Source organism: Rhea americana, unplaced genomic scaffold (genome assembly GCF_003343005.1).
Source record: "Rhea americana isolate MKP2758 unplaced genomic scaffold, rheAme1 scaffold_361, whole genome shotgun sequence".
Taxonomy (NCBI): domain Eukaryota; kingdom Metazoa; phylum Chordata; class Aves; order Rheiformes; family Rheidae; genus Rhea; species Rhea americana.
In genome coordinates, this window is record NW_028186492.1 from 170,048 (window position 1) to 193,432 (window position 23,385).

General features: G+C 56.1%; 2 protein-coding genes across 5 annotated transcripts in view; both read left to right on the plus strand.

Annotated features, from left to right (window-relative positions):
- ADAMTS10 (ADAM metallopeptidase with thrombospondin type 1 motif 10) overlaps positions 1-3,843 on the plus strand; it is a 62,911-nt gene extending 59,068 nt beyond the window's left edge. For all 4 annotated transcript variants that reach the window (XM_085312367.1, XM_085312370.1, XM_085312368.1 and 1 more), the window contains 3 exons: positions 178-354; positions 1,611-1,767; positions 2,002-3,843. In XM_085312367.1, the coding sequence (XP_085168493.1) occupies positions 178-354; positions 1,611-1,767; positions 2,002-2,111 (444 nt within the window). In that variant the 3' untranslated portion in view covers positions 2,112-3,843. The remainder of the gene's footprint in view (positions 1-177; positions 355-1,610; positions 1,768-2,001) is intronic.
- A 1,907-nt stretch (positions 3,844-5,750) lies between these two features.
- On the plus strand, positions 5,751-22,547 carry MYO1F (myosin IF). The gene is made up of 28 exons (XM_085312371.1): positions 5,751-5,825; positions 9,020-9,157; positions 11,484-11,573; positions 12,086-12,180; positions 12,959-13,046; positions 13,278-13,367; positions 13,599-13,730; positions 13,822-13,956; positions 14,043-14,175; positions 14,577-14,773; positions 15,114-15,194; positions 15,325-15,411; positions 15,732-15,818; positions 16,108-16,275; positions 16,381-16,466; positions 16,857-16,938; positions 17,048-17,154; positions 17,337-17,435; positions 17,509-17,653; positions 17,891-18,005; positions 18,831-19,000; positions 19,161-19,306; positions 19,753-19,899; positions 20,061-20,209; positions 20,498-20,581; positions 20,698-20,896; positions 21,247-21,413; positions 21,534-22,547. Exons 1-28 carry the CDS (start codon positions 5,823-5,825, stop codon positions 21,608-21,610), a joined length of 3,297 nt encoding a protein of 1,098 aa, XP_085168497.1. The 5' UTR covers positions 5,751-5,822; the 3' UTR covers positions 21,611-22,547.
- Positions 22,548-23,385: the final 838 nt, after the last annotated feature.

Genomic DNA, 23,385 nt, shown 5'->3' on the forward strand with positions numbered 1-23,385 from the left:
CTCCCTTGGAGCACAGAGTGCTGGTGATCACTGCTGCCCATGGAGAGCGTAACTTGGGCAATTAYCCTCTTGTAGCTAAGGAGATGGGCTAAGTGGGACCACTTATGGAGGTGAGCCCATGATGCCTGTCTCTGCACTTCGCTGCACATCCTGACCAAGCATCTCCTCTCTTGGCAGTGCACCCCCAGCTGTGGGCCAGGTTTCCGCCACCGCATTGTGCTCTGCAAGAGCGGCGACCACAGCACAACGTTGCCCACCTCTCAGTGCCCTGAAGGCTCCAAGCCCCCGACCAGCATGAGGTGCAACCTGCGGCGCTGCCCACCCCCGCGCTGGGTGACTGGCGAGTGGGGAGAGGTACTATTACTTCTTTCTGTGGTGTTACTGCAGGAGAGGAAAAACTTCCATACCCAAAATCCCAAGGTTCCTGAGCCTTTTACCTATGAGTTGCCTGGCCCTTGTCAGTGTGGTCATTACCATGTCAGTGTGACACAGAGCTGCCCCTACAGCTCCCTGCCCTGGCAGTTGTCAGCCTCCTGGAGGATATGCCCAGGCACCGGCATTTGCAGCATGGTGCCATAAATATCTGATAACATCCTGCTGGCAATAACCTCGCTGCCTCTGCTGTGTCCTGAGGAGAAACTGAACTCCCTAGCCAGCTTCATGGTGCCAGGCACTCTCTGCTTTGCTCTGCACATGCAAAAGGCAAGAATAGGGTGAAAGAAAAGAGCATCTGAGTGTGGCTGATAGGATCCATGGGGGCAAAGGAACCAGGTGCCTTCTCCGCATGGTTGGAGGTATCTAAACACCTCTCTGTAAGCCTCCCTGGCATCCCCATGCTCTTTCTTCCAGTTTCCTTAGATCTGGGTCTTCAAACCTCTGCAATAGCTGGCAAGGAGTGTCCTGCCAGGGGGATGCATCTGGATGGGGTATTGACCCTCTCAGTCACAGCCTAGGGGCCATATAACTGCCAGCAGGGATGGATGGAGACAAACGCAGCCCTAAAGAGGGCCATGCAGCAGCTCAGTGATACTAGGACTTGGGCAGCCCTTGCTGGGCACACAAGCAGAGCAGACATGAGTTTGCCTGCAGCAGACTAAGCCCTTAGGGTGCCGATTTCTGAGCCTATGGGCTCTGCAATTGGGCTGGTGGGGCAGGGGGGTCATCTCAGAACAGCAGGCTGGAGGCAGACAGTGGGGACATAACAGTAGAGAAGGAGGTGGCTGGCCACAGTCCATGCAGCTGCAAGGACACCTGGTGGTCACCACGAGCTTGGCCATCCCTGTCTGGCATTCCCTTGCCGGCAGCTGTGATGCCTCTCATTCCAGCACTGCTCGCACCAACCACCAGCGCTGCTCGCATCAGCTCTGCTCTGCAGTGGGCCAGCTGCCAGTGGGGCCACTGCAGCGCCGTCAGCCAGGCATCTCTGCCCTCAGAACTGCACAGAGGCCCCGGTCCTCCCATTGGGCCACAGCAGCTGCAGCAGGATTGCAGGGACAATCTCATCAAGCATGCTTCACCTTTCCTAAGGGCTACCCGTGCCCTACTCCCCCCTGGGTTATTAAGGGCTTAGAGCAGTCACTGCAGCTCTGTGTTGTGCTGTTTCCCAACAGTGCTCTGCGCAGTGCGGCCTTGGCCAGCAAAGACGATCCGTCCAGTGCCTGGCTCACACCGGGCAGCCATCCAGCGACTGCGTGGAGACCCTGCAGCCGCCCGGCATGCAGCAGTGTGAGACCAAGTGCGAATCAGGACCTACGGACAACCCTGAAGGTGAAGGGCTGGGGTTGGGGGAGAAACGCTGAGCCCTGCTGACTGCAGGGCTGTGCATCTCTTCTCCGGGGCCATGCCGTGCAGAGCCAGCACAGCCAGAATTTGGATCTTGATGGCTGCGCTGTGGGGCAGGCTCTTGTGGGGTGCTCATGGAGGCTCTGCAGCCCAGATGGGGTGCGGCAGGGCACTAACCTGGAAGGGCTCTAACCCTGTTTCCCTCTGTCACCCGCGCAGAGTGCAAGGATGTGAACAAGGTGGCCTACTGCCCKCTCGTCCTGAAGTTCAAGTTCTGCAGCCGGACCTACTTCCGACAGATGTGCTGTAAAACATGCCAGGGGCACTAGGAACAGAGCAAAGTGACCCCCGTGGGAAAACTGGAAGGCAAAAGCTACGCTGGAGGGCAGTCGAGCCATGCCCTTCCTCTCTGCCCCTGGGAATCTCCCCTGGATCCAACACAGACACTGGTTGTGCTGCCGGTGGGAGCCGGCGTCACCCCACCCCATTCCCCAAGGACACGCACCCTTCCCTCCCAAGCACCCCAATGGCAAGATTCCAGCTAAACCACTGCCAGCCGCTCCAGAGATTGCCACAGCCAAGCACGAGAGGAGCTGGTCACCGCGGTGGGAGCAGGAGAAGCTGGGCAGAGCGCGGCAACAAGGACATTACTTGAAATTCTGACATTGTTATTTATTTAGTAGCGGACCTAGGTCCTGCAGGCGCCAGCCAATGGCCACCAAGACGGTACCATTAGCCCTGCTCTCACCTCGCCCTGCTTGGTGCCCAGATCCTGAAGGCATCATGGGGCATCGCAGTCAATCGTGGGGCATCTCTGGGGAGGCTGAGCACACTGTCTGCCATTGCGTTTCCCTGGGGGGCATCGCAGGGGACATGGGAAGGAGATTTCAGCCACCGCAGGCAATGAGCACAGCTTGGTGCTGTCGGCTTGTGTGGACAGGGAAGAGCCACTGTGTGGAGCAGGGTGGGAGCAGGAATCTTGTTTTCTGCATTTGTGTCCTGCCACCCTGGGACCTGCAGCAGGTGATGGAGAGCAGGCCATGTGGTGAGCAGAGCAGCAACACCAGTTCCACTGGGAGAGGGGGCTGGTCAGACTCTCTCAACATGCTTTGATTTGAGATTTCCCCAATTTTTCCTGAGTGTTTTTGTTACAGAGCCATTTTGAAGCATGAGCTGAGGTCAGGGCTCAGCAATGCCAGGGCTTGCATGGTCACTTAGTGGAAGTCAGAGACATTCCAGTCTGCAGGAAACAAAGCAAGGGAGGATGCAAGGCGAGAATGTCTTGGTCAGAGAGTCCCCATTGCCCAGCCATGGACCAGGACCCAGGTCCCCACAGGGCCTCCCCCTCATTGAGCAAGGTGGCTTCCATGGCTGCTTTACCCCAAAACATGCTTTGCAATTGCTGCATGCCGCCGTGGCCCCCGGGTGCCAGTGCAGATGCCACCTCCCTCCTCTGCCCCCAGGAGACTCCAGTGATGGGAAAAGAGTAGGCTTGAAATTTCTCCAGGTCACCTCCCTTCAGGCAAAATCTGGGCCATTGCGCCTATCCCTCCATGTGGCCCATGGGAGCAAAGGGCCGGATGAGATCTGAATTTCCAATGTACAAAAGCATGTGCTTTATTTTATTTTTATTATTATTGTTGTTGTTGTCGTTGTTATTTTCAGGCTTTCCTGCATCACAAAGATGGAAAAGCTCGTCAGAGCCCCCCAGTTCTGTTCCCCTCACGGGTCATCCTTAGGGTGAAGAGATGAGGTTGACCCTCTTTCCCCAAGCAAACCCCCCTGCCCTGCAGGGCCCCTCGGCTCACCTTCGCCGGGTGCATTTTTCCCTGCTCAGCAGTCAATCACCGCTTCTCTGGTGCTCAATGAATGCCAACTGGCTGGCGAGTGGGTGTTAATTTGTCTTCCTTCTCGGCACGATAGCATTTTGGGGAGGGAAGGGAGTGTTTTCACCTTTTCATATAGATATATATAATGAAAAATGTTTAAAGTACTAACTCTGAGGAGGAGTGACGTAACGGCATGATTTATAATAAAGGAGTAGCTAYGATCCCGGGTGCAGCTTCTGGTCCCAGTGTCGTTTCTCTGGTCCCTTGGATCCTGCCTGGGCTTCCGGGACTGGTGGCCATCAGCGCCTACCCACACCGAGATGCTCCTTATGCACSCCTCGAAAGAGGGGTCTGGGCAGCCAGGGAGGGCTTTCCCTGCACCCGCAGGGACTGGAGCGGGTCAGAGACATCTCCCACCCCCAGCCAGGGGGGCAAGGCAGGACTCCAAGTTGTGGGGAGGGCGATGAGCCAGCTCTCGGCTTGTTGGAGGCAGAAGCTCCCAAAGTTGGCATTGCCTGCTAGAAGCCCAGCTTCTTGCAAAAAGTACCCCTGTCTGTTGTCTTTCTGTTTCCTGAGCCTTCATTTGGCCCTTTTCCACCTTCAACTACCCAATGAGAAGTTTTTATTTTAAATGAGATATGAGAGGGTCTAAAGTGCTGCGGCGTGAGGAGTGTGAGCCGCTTCACCTCTGTGGTGTTGGCTTTTCCCAAAGTTGCAAGGCTTAGAAACTTTCCCTGCACCGACCTTGCGATCTGAGCAGAAGAGGAAGAGTTGGGAAAACTCCTCTGAGAACTTGAGCTTTGGGGGTGAAYGTGCAGGACTTGGCACACACACCTCTAGCAGAGATTTTGGCTGTGACTCAGCCATTCACCCTGCTTGGAGAGAACAATTTTAATTCCTCTTATTTGCTGGTTTCTGTTCCTGCTTCTTGAGTCCAGAAATGGCACTGCTGAGGGCAAGAACAGGTTTGACATCGGTACTGCGCAGGGAAGTACAATCCCAGCATCGGATCCATCCAAAGCCTTTTCCATCTCTTCCATGGAATCCTTGGGACCWTGCCTGAATTAAGCCTGATCCTGTCGAACACCTGATGGATTTGCAGGAGTTCAGCGTCTCCAGCCAAGATATCTCAAACTGCTGACTTGGATGCTGCATTTTCACAAGTTTCGCTGCTAACGAGAACAAGTAGGATTCTCAAAAAACATCTTGTTTTGTCCCAGGAACATATTTTGAAGGCTTTGAATTCCGTCGTGTCCTTAGTTTCTGCTCACATCCAGGYTTTTTCCACCCCAATGGTGAGGCTGAAATGTGATTTCTTAGAAAGAAAGAGCAGCCCAGAGACTTTTCTGAAGTTTCTTCAGTCCAGGAATCGGGGCACTGTGAGACACACCAAGCAGCCTGATAATATCTCGCGGGCGGTAACGCTTTGCTTAGCGCCTGCATTTGAATTGCAGCACCTCGCTCTAGCTTAAATAGTTTCTCTGCCGAGTGCTTGCATGCGAGCCATGCTCACCGCCTTCAGCGTGGCAAAACGGTCTGGTGAAAATGCTCGTGAGCAGTTTTTTCTGCCCAGCTCCCAACCCCYGGCTCAATAAGCCTTTGCCAGGCATATCGCAAACACTCGCCGAGTTGCCACCCGCTGAACAGCTCGCCTCCTGCAGGAGCTGCTTGGGCACTGAGCAGTTTTAGATGCAGCGTATGCTGGCATAAAGACACTGCAAGAGAGTTGGAAAAAGTGGTGACTGATAAAGCAGCTTGCTCCTAAAAGCAAAGCCTCTGCCCACACCCATCCACCCTGCCGGGGGACGTCAAACTGGAGCCCCAGCGCGGGCAAAAGGGTTTTGCAAAGGCTTGGAGCATCCCTTCGCGACCAAACCAGGGAGCCTTGGCACTAGCTGCATCCACAGGATGATGAGTTCGGCGCCAGCGGCACCCATCTCCAGCCGAGCTGGGGCACCTGGGGCAGGGCCACCCGCACACTCTCCCCTCCCACCTCGGCAGAGGAAAGCAGCCCTCGATCTCCCCACTTCCCCGTCAGAGCAGCTCAGTGCTCAATGAGGAAGTGGGAGGAGGAAAAAAAAAAAAGAAAAAATTAGTTGCAATCGGTAGCCGCAGCAGAAACACGAAGCGAATTGCCAGGGGATGGACCCAGGTGCCTCGTGACAGGAGCCCTCCCAGGTGCCAGGGTGGCACACGCAGCACAGCGACACCATGGTGAGTGCACGGGGGGGACTGCGGGGCACAGACGGGTCTCCCTGTGCCCTGGGGTGGGCACGTGCCACCCAGTTTTCTCTGCAATCCTGGGACGTGGTCTGCCCTGGCGCCTCCTCGTTCTCACAGCCCATCTTGGGCTCGGTCACCCTGTCCCAGCCACAGCCGCTGTGCCGCCACTAGTGCCCATGGATTCAAGGAGGAGGCGAGAGCCACCAGGGCCACCAGGATAGCCAGCAGGTGCAAGGTGCCAGCAAGTCAGGACTGAGCAAGGTGCTGGGGCATGGCTGCTGGGAGCAGCTGGGGCTGGGTGCCGGGTGCTGCCTGTGGGGTGGCCTGATGGCACCAACTGCTGGGAGCCCATTAGTGCCAGTAAACTGGTGAGAATTGGGTGCAGGGGACGGGGCTGCTACAAGGGCAGTGGCACCATCCAAAGCTAGAAGTTGCTCCAGAGGAAGGAGTAGAGGAAGATGAAGACTTGAAACAGGCTGGCTACAGGCTAACGGGGGTGGAGGAAGCTAGGACTGAGCCAAGGAGGCTGGAAAGGCCCCTGGGGTGCCGCAGGAGAGGAAGGACCAGAGCTGAAAGAGAAATAGCTCAGGGCAAAAATAGAGCTTTTATTTTCCCCTCCTGAGATGGAGAACCAAGGGATCCCAGCAGCGCAGTGAGATGCTCAGGCTGGGGGCGAGGTGAATGCACAGGGCGGCCACAGCCTCATCCGCCAGGCTCACGGCTCCAATCCAGCCGTGTTTGCAGCCCTCATCTCCCCATCCAGCAGTGAAGCGGGACCATGGCGAGGGGGAGCGGGAGCTGCTGGCCTCTCCCCACCACCGCTGGACCAGCTGCATTGCTGCCCCATGGGAGGATGCTCYGGTGCAACCTCTTCCCTGCCGCACCATCCCTCTGCCCCCACCTTCACTGCGAGACACCAACGCCTTCCTCTTCCTGCTACCATCTGAGGCCTGAAGACACTTTGTGGCTTCCCCCAAAGGGCTCTACAAGCCCAGCTGCCACCCTGCAGCACCTAACCACACCCCACAGGGTCATCCCATTTCCCCAGGGAAAACAGCCAGGCTCCCAAATCCCCACTAGGGTTTGGCTCCGGGACAGCTCTGCCCATCCTGGTGAGCACTGCTCCTATAGCTCTGACCTTGCAGATAGTATTGCAATGCCCCATGCTGCTCTTCTGAGTATTTCCGGTGATTTCACAGTATATTGGTTGCACTGGGATTTGCCCTTTCTCAAAAAAAGGGTGCCAACCTCAGCTGCCTTGGCTCCGTGTTCAGAGCCCGCTGCAGCTTTTCGCAGCGGTGGGCACCTGAGCTCCAGAGGAAAAGCAAATGCTGTTTTGCAACACTGTTTTGCAATGACTTTTCGCTCCCTGGCAGGGGGCTGAGGGGTCCATCAGTGCAGCCAGGAGCAGTTCGCTGCTGTGCCCAGTGCAGCAGCAGCAGAGAAAGGGCCTTTTTGCAGCACAGCTGCAGAGGGCCTGCTGCTGGCCTTTCCCTCTTGCCTGAGGACCGACAACATCACCCACTCGTGACTGCACAGAGCTTCAGCCTGAATGAAGCACATGCAGCTATTGCACCTGGGCAAGGGGACGACCAGGTCGGGGGGATGCATTTCCAAATGCGGCTTTTCGGTACCACATCTCAGCCAGAGCCAGCATAGCCCCAAACCATGCGTCCGCTCCCTCTCCCACAGAAGCCCTTTGTGCTCAGCTAAGCAGTGCAGAAGAACAAGCCCCAGCTCGAATTGGGGCTCAAGCACCCTTGTCAGAGCAATGCCCCAGATATCCCTGTGGTGGGGCTTTGTCAGGGACACCGTCACAGCCAGGAAGCCACCCCCGCCACACTGGGGGTGTCAGCTCAAAAGTGCCTGGGTTGCAACAACAGAAATGCTGCTATTTGCCTGAATTCAGAGCCACTGCAGCTGGTAGCAGCACATGGTGCCTGAGGGCACCGGGGCACAGAGAGTCCTCAGGGTCCATTCCATTGCTGTCAGGCCTTAGAGTTGCATTCAGGGTTTTCTTTTTGTTGTTGTTTTTTGGGGGGAGCACCAGATATTTGGCTGCTGCTCTGGGGTCGGTATTAAATCCCAGCACCCTGCGAGGGCAGAGCTGGTTGGGGAGCAGAGAGTATTTGTAAGCATCCGTGGGCYGGGTAGCAGGGGCTGCTGGGCAAGACCCAAGGAGCAAAAGCAGGGGGATACAGAGATGCTTCCCGACCGGGCCAGGCAAGAAAATGGAAGGGCCTGAAAAAACCCAAAGCCTGGCAGATAAAACAAAGCAAAAGGGGAACAGCCGAAAAGGGGAAATGGAAGGAGCAAGCGGCTGGGGCGAGGGCGGAGGGAAGAGAAGTGAAATCGGTGTACGGGCAAAAAAAGGAAACGCAGGGGTAGGCAGCAGTGAGACAGCACGTGGAGGAGCCAAGACAGCTCTGGGCAGACACGTCACCTCCTGGGCTGCCCCGGGGCCCCCATGTCCCCATTGCAGCCCCCGGGCGGGCAGCTCACTGCAGCTCTGCACTGAGCAGCAAAGGCAGCAGGTTTCTTTTGTAGCCATGAGGACGAGAGGCCTTACAGGGGGAATTTCTTGTTTGATCGGGTCCTTTTTTGCTTTTATTTGCAAGGTGAAATCTTCCTCTCTCATCCCCAGGAAGGGCCCTTGCCAGTCCCGCAAATGCTTAAATTGCAGCTAACAAAATTTTCCTTCCACCTCGTTGTCATGAGAGGATGGAGTCAGGCCACTTCTGGGGCTTTTTGCTCTGTGGTCGGAAAGTGGTTAGTTGCATTCTCCTGGGTAGGGAGGAAACGGTGCCCAAGAACCATTTATATCTGTGCCCCAGGGCTGCTACTTTTGCCCGTCACCACCCTCAAGCGGAGATGCAGTAGGAGGCAGCAATCCAAGAGTGCACCAGGTTGGGCAAACACCAGCAGGCTGCYGTCAGATTTTTTGCTTTTTTCCTGGGATATTTTTGCAGGTAGAGCCTAGGAACCAATTGCTTTTTCCCTACTCAGGGCTGCTGTGGCAATTTATCCACTCATTAAGGAGGAGAGTGATCTTGCAAATAGGCCACTTTGCTTCTTGCTTAGGCACTGCTTCCCCAGAGCAGGGTTTTAGAAGCTTTGCAGACCCCCTGGTCCCCATGTGGTGCTGCTGGCACCCCTATGCAGTGGCTCTCGCCATCTCCCTTCAGGGAAGCAAGGAGCGCTTCCACTGGCAGAGCCACAAYGTCAAGCAGAGYGGCGTGGATGACATGGTGCTGCTCTCCAAGATCGCCGAGGACGCCATCGTGGAGAACCTTAAGAAGCGCTTTATGGACGATTACATCTTCGTATCCTTCCCAGGGCCATGTGCGGGAGCTTTGCAGGGGAAGCAGGTCAACCCAGGGTTGTCCTGGTGCTTCCAGGTTGCCCTGGTCCCAGGATAGAGTTGGGATTAGCCTGTGGGAATACAGGTGGCTTCACCCCTTTATACTCTGCCACCCTGCCCAGTCCGAGTGATTCATCGCTAACTGGGGAAAGGGCCCATCTCTGCTGCCTGCAGCACGGTCCTACTGGCTTGTAGCTCACTCCTTWGCCCACCGGGGCTGCGGGGCAACATGTTGAATGGAGGCAGGGACAGAGTCTGCTGCACCAGTCCGGATGCCGCAGCACAAGCGTGGGAGCCTACCTGACCCCCACCTACCCACCCCCGGAGGTGCCCGCTGCCGCCACAGTGCACCCAGAGACCTTGGCCAGCCCCAGCGCACAGCCCACGGCAGGTGCACTGAGACGGCAGGACGGGGGGTGACCCCAGTCCAGGCTCACTGGCTGACACAACCCCATTTACAAGCCACTCTGCAGAGATACTGCCACTGCCACAGACCGTTCTGTGGGCCTCCATGCCCTGCAACACCACCTGGATCCCTCCTTTCCAGCCTCCAGGCATCAAAGATTGCAAAGCAAGCTGTAACCAAGATCCTCATCTGACTTCTTCCTCAATTCCCACAGCCCTGTGAAATCCCCACTGGGAGCCAGATTCTGACAGCCACATTTGCATCCCCTCCTGCTGTTCCCCAGGCTGACAGCCCTCCAAGCTGCCATCTTTCCCCAGGCTCAGGCGTCCTCCATGGTGCCATGTCCTCCCTCCCCAGTCATAGATCCAGGGTCAGGGTCTCCGTGCCACCCCCCGGGGATGCTCGCAGCTGCAACCTGGGGAGCCGTGTTCTTTGGATGCCGTGGGATGGAGCCTCCCCATGCTGCCAGGATTTCACCTCCACACCACTGGAGACCTCCAGCAATGTCAAATCCAATCAGAAAAACTGCAATGATCCTTGGGGAGGATCAGGAGCAATCTCGTAGACCTGGAGGGGAGAAGCCACCTTTTAGCTAAGTCTTTGCTTTCCATTGCTCTCAGGCTGGTTCAGACACCACCGGGTGAGTACAGGGTGCTGCTAAATCCCTCTGTCCTGCCCAATGTTGCCCCGTGCCATCACCCAGATGGGCTTTCACATGGGCACTGCCTGCTCTCCATATCGAAGWGATACTGCTCAGCACCATGCCTTACACTCTGCAGCTCTTGCACTTCATTAGCACTGGCTGAGCAAGGCAGGACAGACAGGGCCAGCGTCCWGCCATGTCAGAGATTTGTGGTAGGGCTTTGAGAGGTGCCCACTTTACCACAAAGGGATGCTCTCACTCCTTGATTGCCCCCAGCTAGGGGACACAGCACAGTGGCTCAGCATTCCTGCAGCATCCATCTGCTCCCTGCTGCTCCCAGCCCTGGCAGCTGCCAGGTTGGGCTGAGATAGGAAAAAAATCACTAAATTGAAGGACAGGGCAATGTGGTGGCTTGGGGTGGCTGCTCGGCTGGGGGAGAGGCTGGTGCATGCAGCGGGACTGATCTCACTACTGAAAGCGGCTGTGGTTTCCCTGAAGATGAAGCTGTGGCCTTACAAGGCGATGCGCTGTCTGGGACAGGCAGTGACGCGGTGCTCCTCCTTGCTCTTACAGCCGCCATGGGGCTTTAAATGCATTTGGGGGTTGGGTTTGGGGGTTGGGTTTCTTTTTTTTTCCCCTCTTTTTTGCTAGAAAAGGGAAAAAAGAAAAAACACAACCTGTACCTTCCTTTTTTCTCACCACATTGCACAGAGCCCGCTGCCCTGCCATGACTCAATGCCCCACACTTCTGCATTTCCTGCAAAAGCCTTGTTCTTCCTGCCCCTCAACTCCTCTTCCCCTGCCCTTCCCACCCTTGATGTAGGCTGAAAACAGGATGGTCTACTGTCGCTGCTCTTGCCAAGGGCTCACCCCACCAGTCACCTCTCTGCAGCATCTGCCCAGGCACCAGTGCCTGCTTGGGGCGTTGGAGACTCATCCCCATCCTCCCACCACATCCATCTCTGTTCCCCTTGTTCACAGACTCAGTTCACTGCTTTRCTGTCCCCTGGTCTTTCTCCTCCTCCCCCCTAAAAATCCCGGTGGTATCACAGCACCAGGGCTAGGAGCAGGCAGAAAGCCCCCAAACACGCTTATGCCATTGCTCCCTGGCCTGGCTGTGCTGTTGAGCACTCTTGCAGGAACATCGCCCTGAGGCTGCATCCTGGCATTGGGCAGTGAGCAGGGCAGGRATGGGGGAGACATGAGAGACCACTGGATACACCTTAACCTGCTGCTCAGACCTACATCGGGCCAGTGCTCATCTCCGTTAATCCCTTCAAGCAGATGCCTTACTTCACTGACCGGGAGATCGAACTCTACCAAGGGGCGGTGAGGATGCTGCACGCAGGCTTTGGGAGTTGGGGAAGGGACAGGACGTTGAGCTGAGTTGGGTTCATTTGCTGTATTTGCCTGCAAGTGCCTGGGGGCTCCCCCATGACTAGCCCCATCCTCCCTCCGGGTGCTGTGGGAATCAGTATTCCTGAACCAGACTGACACTCCAGTTTAGGGTCAGTAACAAGACTCAGGAGCAAATCTGCAGGCCTGGGAAATTCAGGTAACAAAGATCAGCAAAAAAACAACCCAAATGTGGTACAATGCAACCCCAAAGGACATTAACTCTGCCACAGAGAGACACTACAAAAGAGCTGAGAAAATGTACAAAACGCCTCCGTCAAGCTCACTATTTTTTTGCAGCCTAGAGGGCATGCCCCATCTCTGCTGCTTGTTTGTTCCCTCAAGCAGTGTGTGGGCAGAGTCAAGGTGATTTGGAGCTGGAGCCTGTCTGTGGTGGCAGAGAGGCTGCTCTGTGCTCAGTGCTACTTTCCCTGTACCCTCTCCAGGCTCAGTATGAAAATCCCCCCCATATCTATGCCCTCACCGACAACATGTACCGGAACATGCTGATTGACGGGGAGAATCAATGCGTCATCATCAGGTACGAGGTCGGTCGAGGGTGAGAGTTGGGCCTCACTGCCACCAGGACCCCCCAGACCCAGCTACCTCCTTCCCCAGAGACCCATCACACAGCCTGTTTCCCTCTCAGTCAAGTGAGACCAAGGCTGCGCCGCTTAAGGCACTGTACAAGCAAGAAAGCAGACGGTTCTCACCCCTGGGGGTACCTGAAGCCCAGTGCAGGGCTGCGGGTGATCCAACACAGGGGAGATGCTTGGAGGGACCCCAGCATCCAGGCCATGGCCTCGTGGCTGCAACAAGCTGTCGTTCCCTGCARGAACTGAGCCTTGTGCAACACAGTTTTCCGGTTGTGTGTTGCAAGGGAACTGGTCAGGATATGGGGCAAGTCCCAAGACTTCCCCTTTAGGTTCCAAAGTCCCGTGTTCTGCCCCCAAATCCAGCAATAAGAAGTCCAAAATCTCCTCACAGAGTAGCCAGCCTTGCTCCCAGTGATGGGATCTAGCCCCATTTCTGTCCCAGGATGTTCTCAAAGCAGTAGCAGCCCCCATCCCCTGTCACGTGTGCAGGATCCCAGACACGAGATAGCCCAGCCCTGGGACCCCAGGGCTCCCTGCACCGCTCCAGCAGCCTACAGCATGGGGCTTATTCAGGGCTAGGCCCTTGGCAGTGCCTGACCCCAGGGCTGTTCATCCCCCCATGTCCCAGACTGAGGGTCTGCACTGGGGACAAGGGGACCTGGCTCTGCTCCCTGGGCCAGGCATTTCTGCACCCTTCATTTCTCTGCCTGGGTGTTTCCACAGCGGAGAAAGTGGGGCTGGAAAAACAGTGGCAGCGAAATACATCATGGGCTACATCTCCAAAGTGTCTGGAGGYGGAGAGAAAGTGCAGGTACTGTTCCCGTGCTTGGCTGGGCATCTGCTTCGCCTCTGTCCATCCCCTCTCTGCTCCCTGCCTCCCCCAAACCCTGCTTTCTTCTCTATCTACAGCATCTGCCTGGGGCAGGGAAGCAGGGAGACCTCAGGGATGCAATCAGCTCTGAGCCAGGGTGCTCCCTGGCGGGACCCCGCAGGGACACTGGGTGCCCCCCTGCTCAGCCTTGTCCCCTCCTCTCATCCCCAGCATGTGAAGGACATCATCCTGCAGTCCAATCCTTTGCTGGAAGCATTTGGGAATGCCAAAACCGTCAGGAACAACAACTCCAGCCGCTTTGTAAGTCTCTGGGGCAAGATACTGTGAGCCTGGGTCATGCTGAGGGGCAGCACATCCTCATCTGGATCCATCCCAGCAGTGCCCAGAGCCAGGTAGCTGGAGCACTGATGTTATTAGCATGCAGATGGGGGAGAGGCGGAGCCGAAGGCAGAGGGTTTCTACTAGACCCTGGGAGGAAGTGACACAGCCTCGCGCCTGCAGGCTCTGAGTGGCGACATGTCCCATTGGCAGGGGAAGTACTTCGAAATCCAGTTCAGCCGGGGCGGCGAGCCTGATGGAGGGAAGATCTCCAACTTTCTCCTAGAGAAGTCTCGGGTGGTGAGCCAGAACGAGAACGAGAGGAACTTCCACATCTACTACCAGGTACGGGCACACCAGCACCCACTGCATGGGCACCTACAAGTGCCACTCCTGGGTAGCCACAGCTTCCGTTCACTCTCCTTGCACCTGGTAGCTCATTGAAGGGGCATCCCAAGAGCAACGTCAGAACCTGGGCATCGTGACACCTGATTATTACTACTACTTGAACCAGTCGGACACCTACCAAGTGGATGGCACCAATGACCGCAGCGATTTCCATGAGACCATGGTGAGCGAGTGTGGGGGTTCCCTGAGCCTGTGTGCCACCATCTGCTGCTGGGCATGGGCTGATGGGCTCTTCACACCCCCTCCTAGAATGCCATGCAGGTAATTGGCATCTGTGGAGAGGACCAGCAACTGGTGCTGCAGATCGTGGCGGGGATCCTGCATCTCGGGAACATCAGCTTCCGGGAAGAGGGCAACTACGCCCAGGTGGAAAATGCTGATGGTGAGTACACTGGCACCCACATTGTTCAACAGCACAAGCAGAGATGCTCATGGAGATCCTTCACATTTGAACGCAAATTTCTCACAGCACATATCCCTCAGCAGAAGAAAGAAGGGGCATCAGCATCTTCCCCACTTTAGAAATTGGAAAACTGAGGCAGTAAGCAAGGAAATTACACAACCATAGTTAGAAAGTAGGGTATTGATGCCAGAAGTCCTGTTTGTCAGTCTCCTGCAGTAATTTAGTAGAGGGAGGACACCATCCCATGTCTAGTTGCTAGACTGAAGCTGTCTCTTCCTTTTTTGGGCTCCACCAGGGTGTAGGAGGGTCTGGCAGCCCCTGCAGTTGCAGGCAGCATCYCTGAGATGCATGTCCACTCTGACCACCCTCCCTTTGTCCAGCACTGGCCTTCCCTGCCTACCTGCTGGGGATCAACCAGAACCGGCTCAACGACAAGGTCACCAGCAGGAAAATGGACAGCAAGTGGGGCGGCCGCTCGGAGTCCATCAACGTCACCCTCAATGTGGAACAGGCAGCCTACACCCGGGATGCCCTGGCCAAAGGCCTCTACGCACGAGTCTTTGACTTTCTAGTGGAGGTGCGTGCCTCCACAGCTCCATCGCAGATGGGGATGCTCTCACCAGGTAGCAGATGCCCCTTCTCTGAAGGGGGTAACTCTTAGCCCCGTCTTCTGCTAAGGCACAAAGAGCTTTTGTTTGGTGCTTGGGCCATAAGCGCAGCAGATGGGATGGGAAGAGCTGGCGATATCCTTGAGATGACCTCAGAAATGGGGCATGAGGTGATGACATGGGTGAAGTGTCTCAGGGCATCAGCCAGACAGGGAAGAGGTATGAGCAGAGGCCATCCACTCCAGTGTACAATCCGCCAAACTGGCAGGAGCTCTCAATGAATGGGGTTTGAGCTGTCTCTCCTTGCAGTCTATTAACCGGGCCATGCGGAAGCCACATGAGGAATACAGCATTGGGGTGCTGGACATCTATGGCTTCGAAATATTCCAGGTACTGGTTGCTTTCCTGTAAAAGCCCAGCGGGGGGACTGTCCATCAGCCCCTCTGGTGACATGAAGGGGCAGAAACCAGTTCAGACATACCTTTTTTTYTCTCTTCCATTCTCCTCTGCAATTTTACAGAAAAATGGCTTTGAACAATTCTGCATTAACTTTGTGAATGAGAAGCTGCAGCAGATCTTCATAGAGTTGACCCTCAAGGCAGAGCAGGTACAGGGGACTGTGCATGGTTGGGGGTGGGGGAAGAGCTGAAAGTTGCCCAAAGCCCTGATTCCTGCACCGCAACATCCCAGTGATACAGCGAGAGCAGACAGGCATTGGCAAATCCCAGAAATCACATCTCTAGTCCGGATAGAGAAGGCAACCCAGATCCTTTTTCGTAGGTACTGGCTCAAAAAGTCCAAGCACGGGGGACTTTGCAGGTTGTAGATGACCACTACTCATGAGCAAAGGACAGGAGAGGGCTGCACATGTCCATCCATCTGTCTGCAAGCAGCTGCCCTCACCTCTCTCTCTCTACTCTTCCCTAGGAGGAATATGTGCAGGAAGGCATCAAATGGACCCAGATCCAGTACTTCAATAACAAGGTGGTGTGTGACCTGATTGAAAACAAGCTGGTGAGTGGTGTCCCTTCCTCAAGGAGAGGCTTAAGACACCTGGGGAAAGGGGGGACAGATGGACAGGGTGCTGTTCGTGGTGGGTGGCCAAAGGCAGTTCTGCCAGAGAGCACCCCTGGGCAAGCAGCAGCACCAAGGAGGTAATCTACATCCTTAACCCAAGCACCAATTCAAAGAAATCAGCTTCAAGCAGCACAGGGCAGTTAAAGCCAGACATAAGATTGGGCCGTGCCCAGTCCTCCAGGGCTTCACTCAGGGCACACAGGTCATCCTGGGCTGCCTCCCCTAGAACCCACCTGGGATCATGAGTGTCCTGGACGATGTGTGTGCCACCATGCATGCGACTGGCGAAGGGGCCGACCAGACCCTGTTGCAGAAGCTGCAGGCAGCTGTGGGGACACACGAGCATTTCAACAGCTGGAACTCGGGCTTCGTCATCCATCACTATGCAGGCAAGGTACACGGCAGACACCCCATGCACAAATGCCCCTCTTACGGATGGCACCAAGGGAGGGGCACATGACCCAAGCAGGCTGATCTCCCCCCTCTCCTGGCTCTCTAGGTCTCCTATGACGTGACAGGCTTCTGCGAGCGCAACCGCGACGTGCTCTTTACTGACCTGATTGAGCTCATGCAGAGCAGTGAATAGTAAGTCTGAGGAGCATCTCAGTCCCTGATGATGTCTCTTGAGGGCTCAGTCTGGGTGCAGCATCCTCAAAGCCAGAGGGGAAAACTTGTGTCTTGGACCATCTCGCACTCCTGCCCCAGCCAGTGCCCAGCACCCTGCATCACCCCACAGGGACTGGTGGCATCTCCCTGTTGGGTGCTGCAGAAGCAGCAGTATTCGAGGGATGCTGGTCTGGACGGATGGGGAAATCTGGAGGGATCTGGCTCAACCTTGATGCAGACTGATGCCTCACATTCATGTTTCACAGCAGCAGAAACCGGGGCTGGAGCTGGCTCCTGTGATGGCCCAGCTCTTGCTAAGCCTCCCAGAGTCCTTCAGTTCTCAGCCACTCACTGTTATCTGCCTTTCAGTGGTTTCATCCGGATGCTTTTCCCAGAAAAGCTGGATTCTGACAAAAAGGGCCGACCAACCACAGCAGGCTCCAAAATCAAGGTATGTCCTGGAGGCTGCAGGGCAGCAGATGCTTTTCCCCTGGGCAGCAATGGGGTGCTGGCCTCCTGGCAAAGCCTCCGAATGCTGCTGAGGTTCATCTTTGCAACAGAAACAAGCTAATGACCTGGTGAACACGCTAATGAAGTGCACGCCACACTACATCCGCTGCATCAAACCCAATGAGACCAAGAAACCTAGGGACTGGGAGGAGAGCAGGTAAAGGAGGCCTCTGCATCACAGCACCTGTGAAGCCCAGGGGCCAGTGCACAGCAGGGTCCAGCTTTCCCACAAGAATTGAGCTGCTGAGCAGATCCCTAGGCCGGTTCCTCTCCATAGGAGCTGCAATGCAAGGTCTCTTCCCACCCTGAGCACTTCCCTCACTGCTCTTGGCTCCACAGAGTGAAGCATCAAGTCGAGTACCTGGGGCTGAAGGAGAACATCCGGGTGCGCCGGGCAGGTTTTGCTTACCGTCGTGTCTTCCACAAGTTCCTGCAACGGTGAGCAAATGTTGGGGCCAGCCCCAGATGGAGGGCAGTGAGCCCAGGGCACTCACAGCCCCTCTGCTGGCAGGTACGCCATCCTCACCCCAGAGACGTGGCCCTCCTGGAGAGGAGACGAGCGCCAGGGTGTGCAGCACTTGCTACGGTCTGTTAACATGGATCCAGACCAGTATCAGATGGGCCGGAGCAAGGTGTTCGTCAAGAACCCTGAATCGGTAGGTGGCCCAGCCCTTTCTGTCACCTCGCAGCTCTGCATGGGTCTCGTGGGGTATGAGGGTACCTAGCGAGGAGCACCCTCCAGAAGGGACATCCCTGTGTCCAGCTGGACATCAATTTAGGCCATGCTGGGGTGGTTTGGAAAGGGGATGCTAATACCTGGGAGAAGAGAGGAAGACCCTGGCCAGGTGGCCCCATCCCCAGGTGGGCTCAGCACCCCATGTCCCTTCGCACAGCTCTTCCTCCTTGAAGAGATGCGGGAGCGGAAGTTTGATGGCTTTGCCCGGGTGATCCAGAAGGCCTGGCGACGACACATCGCCATCCGGAAGTATGAGCAGATGCGAGAAGAGGGTAAGACTATGGGGCCAGAGCCGCAGCAGCTGGGACAGGAGCTGGGCAAAGATGGCAGTTCTGGGTGAGGAACAGCACCCCACAAGGATATTCTCAAATGGAGTCAGCCCCATTGCTGCCCACTGGCCTGGCCACCAAAAGAGCAGGACACCAGCAGCCCAGCTCCTAATTGCAGTGCTGATAAGGAAGGGGTGATGGGAGGCTGGAAAGCAGGACGTCTGGGGTCCTCTCTGGGATTTTAAAGGAGGGAGTGGACTTCTTGCTACTATTTCCAGCCCTGAGAGGGGCCATAGGACAGAAATTAGACCCCCTCTCTTGCTCCCTCTCTCCATTTCATTGCCTCCAAAAGGGATGGAGATGAGTAGGACACTCAGTTTTGAGATGGATCCTGCTCCACTGCAGGGTACCGAATTATCAGTATTTGCAGAGTAATAAAGGCCAGTGATTCACCATCCAGCTCCCTTTGCAGCATCTCCCAATGTCTCCAAATGTACAGTGAAAAAATCAAGAGGAAAACCCCACAGTCTGGGATGGTCACCCACGCCCACAATGCAAGGTTTTGAGAGCAATTAATGTGATTAAAATCCAGTAAGGTTCAAACAGCTCAGATGCCTTCTCTGGCATGCAATAAGCCCTACATCCTGCTGCCATGGCTGGTGGGATATCTCACATGGCTCTAGCAGCCAGATTTGTAAGGCCAGGAGATGCTTGGCCCCACAGGCTCCTGGTGCTGAGCTCTTGAGCTCTAGTGGTCCAAGCCACAGGCTCAGCTGCCCAGCTAACAGGGCCCTGACCTGACCAGCATTGCTCTGGGGCCCCACACAGCTTCCAACATCCTCTACAACTTCAAAGAGAGGAGGAGGAACAGCATCAACAGGAATTTTGTGGGTGACTACCTGGGCATGGAGGAACGGCCGGAGCTGCGCCAGTTCATGGCCAAGAGAGAGCGGATAGACTTCGCTGACTCTGTCACCAAGTATGACCGTAGATTTAAGGTAAACAGACCCAGCTGAGGCTCAGGGGAAGGCCTAAGCCAACATTTTCATGACTTAACATGGATGTGCTCAGATGGGACACATGTGGGCCTTGTGTCCCCCAGCGAACATACACTTTGTGTACCTGTGTCCCTCACCTCCTGCTCTTGCCCATTCTCAGCCCATCAAGCGAGACTTCATCCTCACCCCCAAGTACTTCTACCTGATTGGCCGGGAGAAAGTGAAGAAAGGTCCTGAGAAGGGGCAGATCAAGGAAGTGCTCAAGAAGAAGGTGGAGATCCACGCTGTGAGCGGTGTCTCGCTGAGGTGCGTCCCCTAGCATAGGGCTGGGACCACATGTGGGTTCAGAAGGCTCTTCACGACRGGACCAGGAGGTCTTCAGCAGCCCTAGGGGGGTCAGACTTGCTGGTGTGCTGGCCCATCCCAGGTCTCCCACACTTTCTTCATCCTCTGATCTCCGACCCATTGATGGAGATGAGGGTATCAGAGCATCGTACCATGATGGGGAGAGAAGAAATAGGAGACTCATGAGGCTTGACTATGTCCTTGTTTTGGAGGCCTGAGAGGTTTCCCGCTAGGTCAGCCTCCAAATCTGTTAGCTTGGGTTGACCCAAGTGGGCTTGCTCGAAGGCTCAGTCTGGGTCTGATCCAGACTCAGTGAGGCCTCCTGGTTTTCAACCAGCGCTGGCTGGGATCAGCATTGTCTCTGCCCACTGTCTAACACTTCTCTTCTTGGGGTTTTCTCCGAGCAGCACAAAGCAGGATGACTTCTTTATCCTCCATGAGAATGAAGTCGACAATTTCTTGGAGTCAATATTTAAGACGGAGCTCATCAGCTTGCTGTGCAAACGCTACGAGGAGCTTACTCACAGCAAGCTGCACCTCACCTTCAAAGACACGTAAGGAGAGGGTCAGTGCTACAGGCTGGGGTTGACCCTTTCCTCTTATGGCCCAAATTTTCAAGGCCAACCACATGTCCTCATGGAGGGCTGGCTCTGTAACCCCACAGTGGTGTGGGGGGTCCCAAACCTTGGCCTCATGGCCTACCTCTCTCTGCCAGACTGCAGTTCAGGGTGAAGAAGGAGGGCTGGGGCGGCGGCGGAACCCGCAGCGTCACCTTCACGAGAGGCCAGGGCGATGTGGCCACCCTCAAAGCAGGAGGCAAAACCCTTACGGTCAGCATCGGGGACGGGCTCCCCAAGAACTCCAGTGAGTGCTGGTGCCGGGGTGTCCCACTGGGGAAAGGCAGTGGGAGGGCCAGGAGCAACAGGGCAGCAGGGCTATGGCAGCAAGGGGCTGGCAGGGTGAGCCACCATGTGCCTGGATATGGCATGTCATCCTTGAGCACGTGAGCTTGCATTTCACCCAGCAGGACRGTCATGCTGCTGCTCATGTGTTGCAGAGGACTGGGCATGTTGCCCACTCCCCAGCTGTCTCTGAGGACTTCACAAAGCTTATGGAGAACGTCATCTAACAGCAGGTCTTTTGTCCCCCCAGAGCCCACAAGGAAGGGGGTGACACAGAGCAGAGGTTGCCACCGGCCACCAGTAGCCTCCCGAAGTGCCCCACCAGTGCCAACAGGTGAGGGCAATGCCAAAGGGGTCGGCACCGGGGAGCCAGTCCCTGAGGGCAGACCCCAGCCTGGCCCAGTGGCCCCTGCCACCATTGTAACATGCCATTTCTGGGGGGGTCTCCAGGCACTTGCAGGAATGGGGCACCTCAGTTTCCTCGCAGCAACAGCCAGGCACAGCAAGACACCTACGTGGCGCACCGGAAGCAGGCACGGGGACCACCAGTTGCGGCATTGCCCATGCAAAGCAGCCGCAAGGCAAAGACACGGCCCCCGTCCGAGCACAACATGGAGTTCCTCAATGTGCCTGACCAGGGTGTGGCTGGGTAGGTCACAGTACCATCCCCTAGTGTGCCCGGACCAGCCCTGACCTCTCCCTCTCCTTGCTGCTGCCCCCAGACACTGGCTTTTCCTTCCACAGCCAGCTCACCCTCCTGCCACAAGCCAGCTGGACCTGCTCCAGGTGGTCTGGCCATGTCGGGAGGCCTCCTTGGGTCTTCTCCCCTCCAGTTCTCCCAATGCCTGCACTAGAAGGGTCTTCAGTGGGGGGAGATCAAGGCTGGAAGGGAGATATAGCCTGGGCTTGGCTCAATATGCCACATTCTCCCAGGTGCAGCATGATGTCCCACCATATCCTACAAACCTCTTTTAATGTCGTTTATCTTTGACGCTGCAGCATGCAACGGCGGCGAAGTGTGAGCCAGCGGCCCCCTCCAGCTGGGCGCCCCAAGCCTCAGCCCAAGGCAGCCATTCCACGCTGCCAGGCACTGTACCAATAYGTGGGGCAGGATGTGGATGAGCTCAGCTTCAATGTGGGAGACATCATTGACATCCTCTTGGAAGGTACACTCTGGACACTGCTGCCTCAGTACCTCTGGAAAAGCATTCTGCACTCAGGTTTGCAGCATGCCAGCATTGTGTAGATTATTTTGACCTCAAACTGTTGTTTTCCCTCTTCTCCAGATATCTCTGGTTGGTGGAAAGGTCGACTCCATGGCAAGGAAGGCCTTTTCCCTGGGAACTATGTGCAGAAGATCTGAGCTCTATCCAGTGTTTGCATGGCCAGGCGTGATGGGATGCCGCCAGCAGCATCCTCCCACCTCACTTCCTATGAAGACATGCAACACAAGCAAGACCTATATCCCTGCCCAGAGCAGGCTGATGGTGGGCAACAGGCAGCTCTTTGCAGTCAGCTGTGATGTGGAGGCCACTGGACATCTCCAAAGACAGGCTTTGCCAAAATCATTTCCGAGTCCACATGAGATGTGGGCTAGCCAGCTCCATTCTGCTGATGTTGGCATTAAATAAGCATTTCCCCTTCGAGCCAACCACCCTCTGGGCCCCCTAATCCCTTTGCTGGCTGCTGAGCCTGTTCCCCACTCCCACACTGCCCGTACCCACCAGCCAGGGTTGTGCCAGTGGAAATCACTGATTTCTGCAGCTACTTGAAATCACAGCCCTGGAGCAAGGAGCCCTTTGCCAGTGGTGGTTTTGGTCCTCTGACTTTGATGCTGGACAGTTCATATAATGCAAACACAGCAAAACTGAATTTGACGTAAAAAAATAGAGCCAAGAATAAGTATTTTACCCCTGGGTCCCTGCGTGATGACAAGTGCAAATGCATGCAGGAGGCAGCCCCATTCCCCTCACTTTGAATATTGCAAGAAGATGCTGCCGCACGTGGAAACAAGCTTCCCCTGTACACCCAGCTCAGGTGCCTGCACAGCCCTGTGTGATGCTGGACTGCCCAGCATGGCCGGCTGGGACCCATTGGGATTGTAGAAATCTCCCCCACTAGAGCAACGGGGGAGGAAAACGCTGGGGAATGGGGCACGCCGAGACCTGGGCACTGCTGCTGTGCCCGAATTTTATGGGAAAAGAGCTGCAAGGACTGTCTAAGCCAAAGCCCAAAGAGACTTTTTTGTGGCAGAGGTCTGCAGGCTGCTCGAACTGGTCAAAACCCAATGGCTCAGCGGATGTAGCAGTTTGTCATGATTAATAGAGACGTGACTTTCACCAAAGAGCAGGGCAGTGGGGGCTCCTCTCGTGGGGGTACCGAGCGCTGTGCCGTGGCTGGCGGGAGGCAGCTGCGTTCAAGGGCTCCGAGGCTTGCACTCGCTGCAGGGCACATCAGCTGCAGGGGGGAAACATCGTCCTCTGGCCAGGCGGCAGGGATGGCTGTATGGGGGCTGAGTTTCGGCTGATTTTCGCCGTGTTTGGGGTGATCCTTGAGTTCGACTTTTCCCTCCAGGTGGGGTGTTGCTGGTGCTTGTGCCTGCCTTTCCCAGGATCTTATGCCACGCTGACAGCTCGCAGCTACAGCAACACCTCGTCCCTCTTTCCGCACCCTCCATCCTCACCGTCACCCGGGAAAACTGAGGTCTGCGGAGGAGCGATGTCCCAGGATAGACCAAGGAGGATCACCCATCCCCACACCAGCCACAGGGGATGTGGGTTTTGGTAATCCTGCCTCTGGGATTAGCAACAGGGAGCCCCGAGTCCCCGTCCCCCTGACCCTCAACGTCCTGCGGCTGTGCCGCTGTCACAGCATTCCCCAGGGAGGAAGGATGTCGAGGGGGTTGGGGGGGGGTGGAGGGAGCTGGCATCAGGGCTAGTGTCTAACAGCACCGAGGCAGCAGGATTTGTCCCTGACTGCCTTTCGCCCCCTCGCTGGAGACAGCCCTGTTCCCCCACAGGCACCCACAGCCCCAGCTGGGCTGGGGGTCTCAGAGTGTGCCCRAGGGGATGCTTTTGCTCCCCCCATCCCATACTTTTTTTTTTTCAATCCCTTTCTTGATCACCCAGGCGTGCTCCT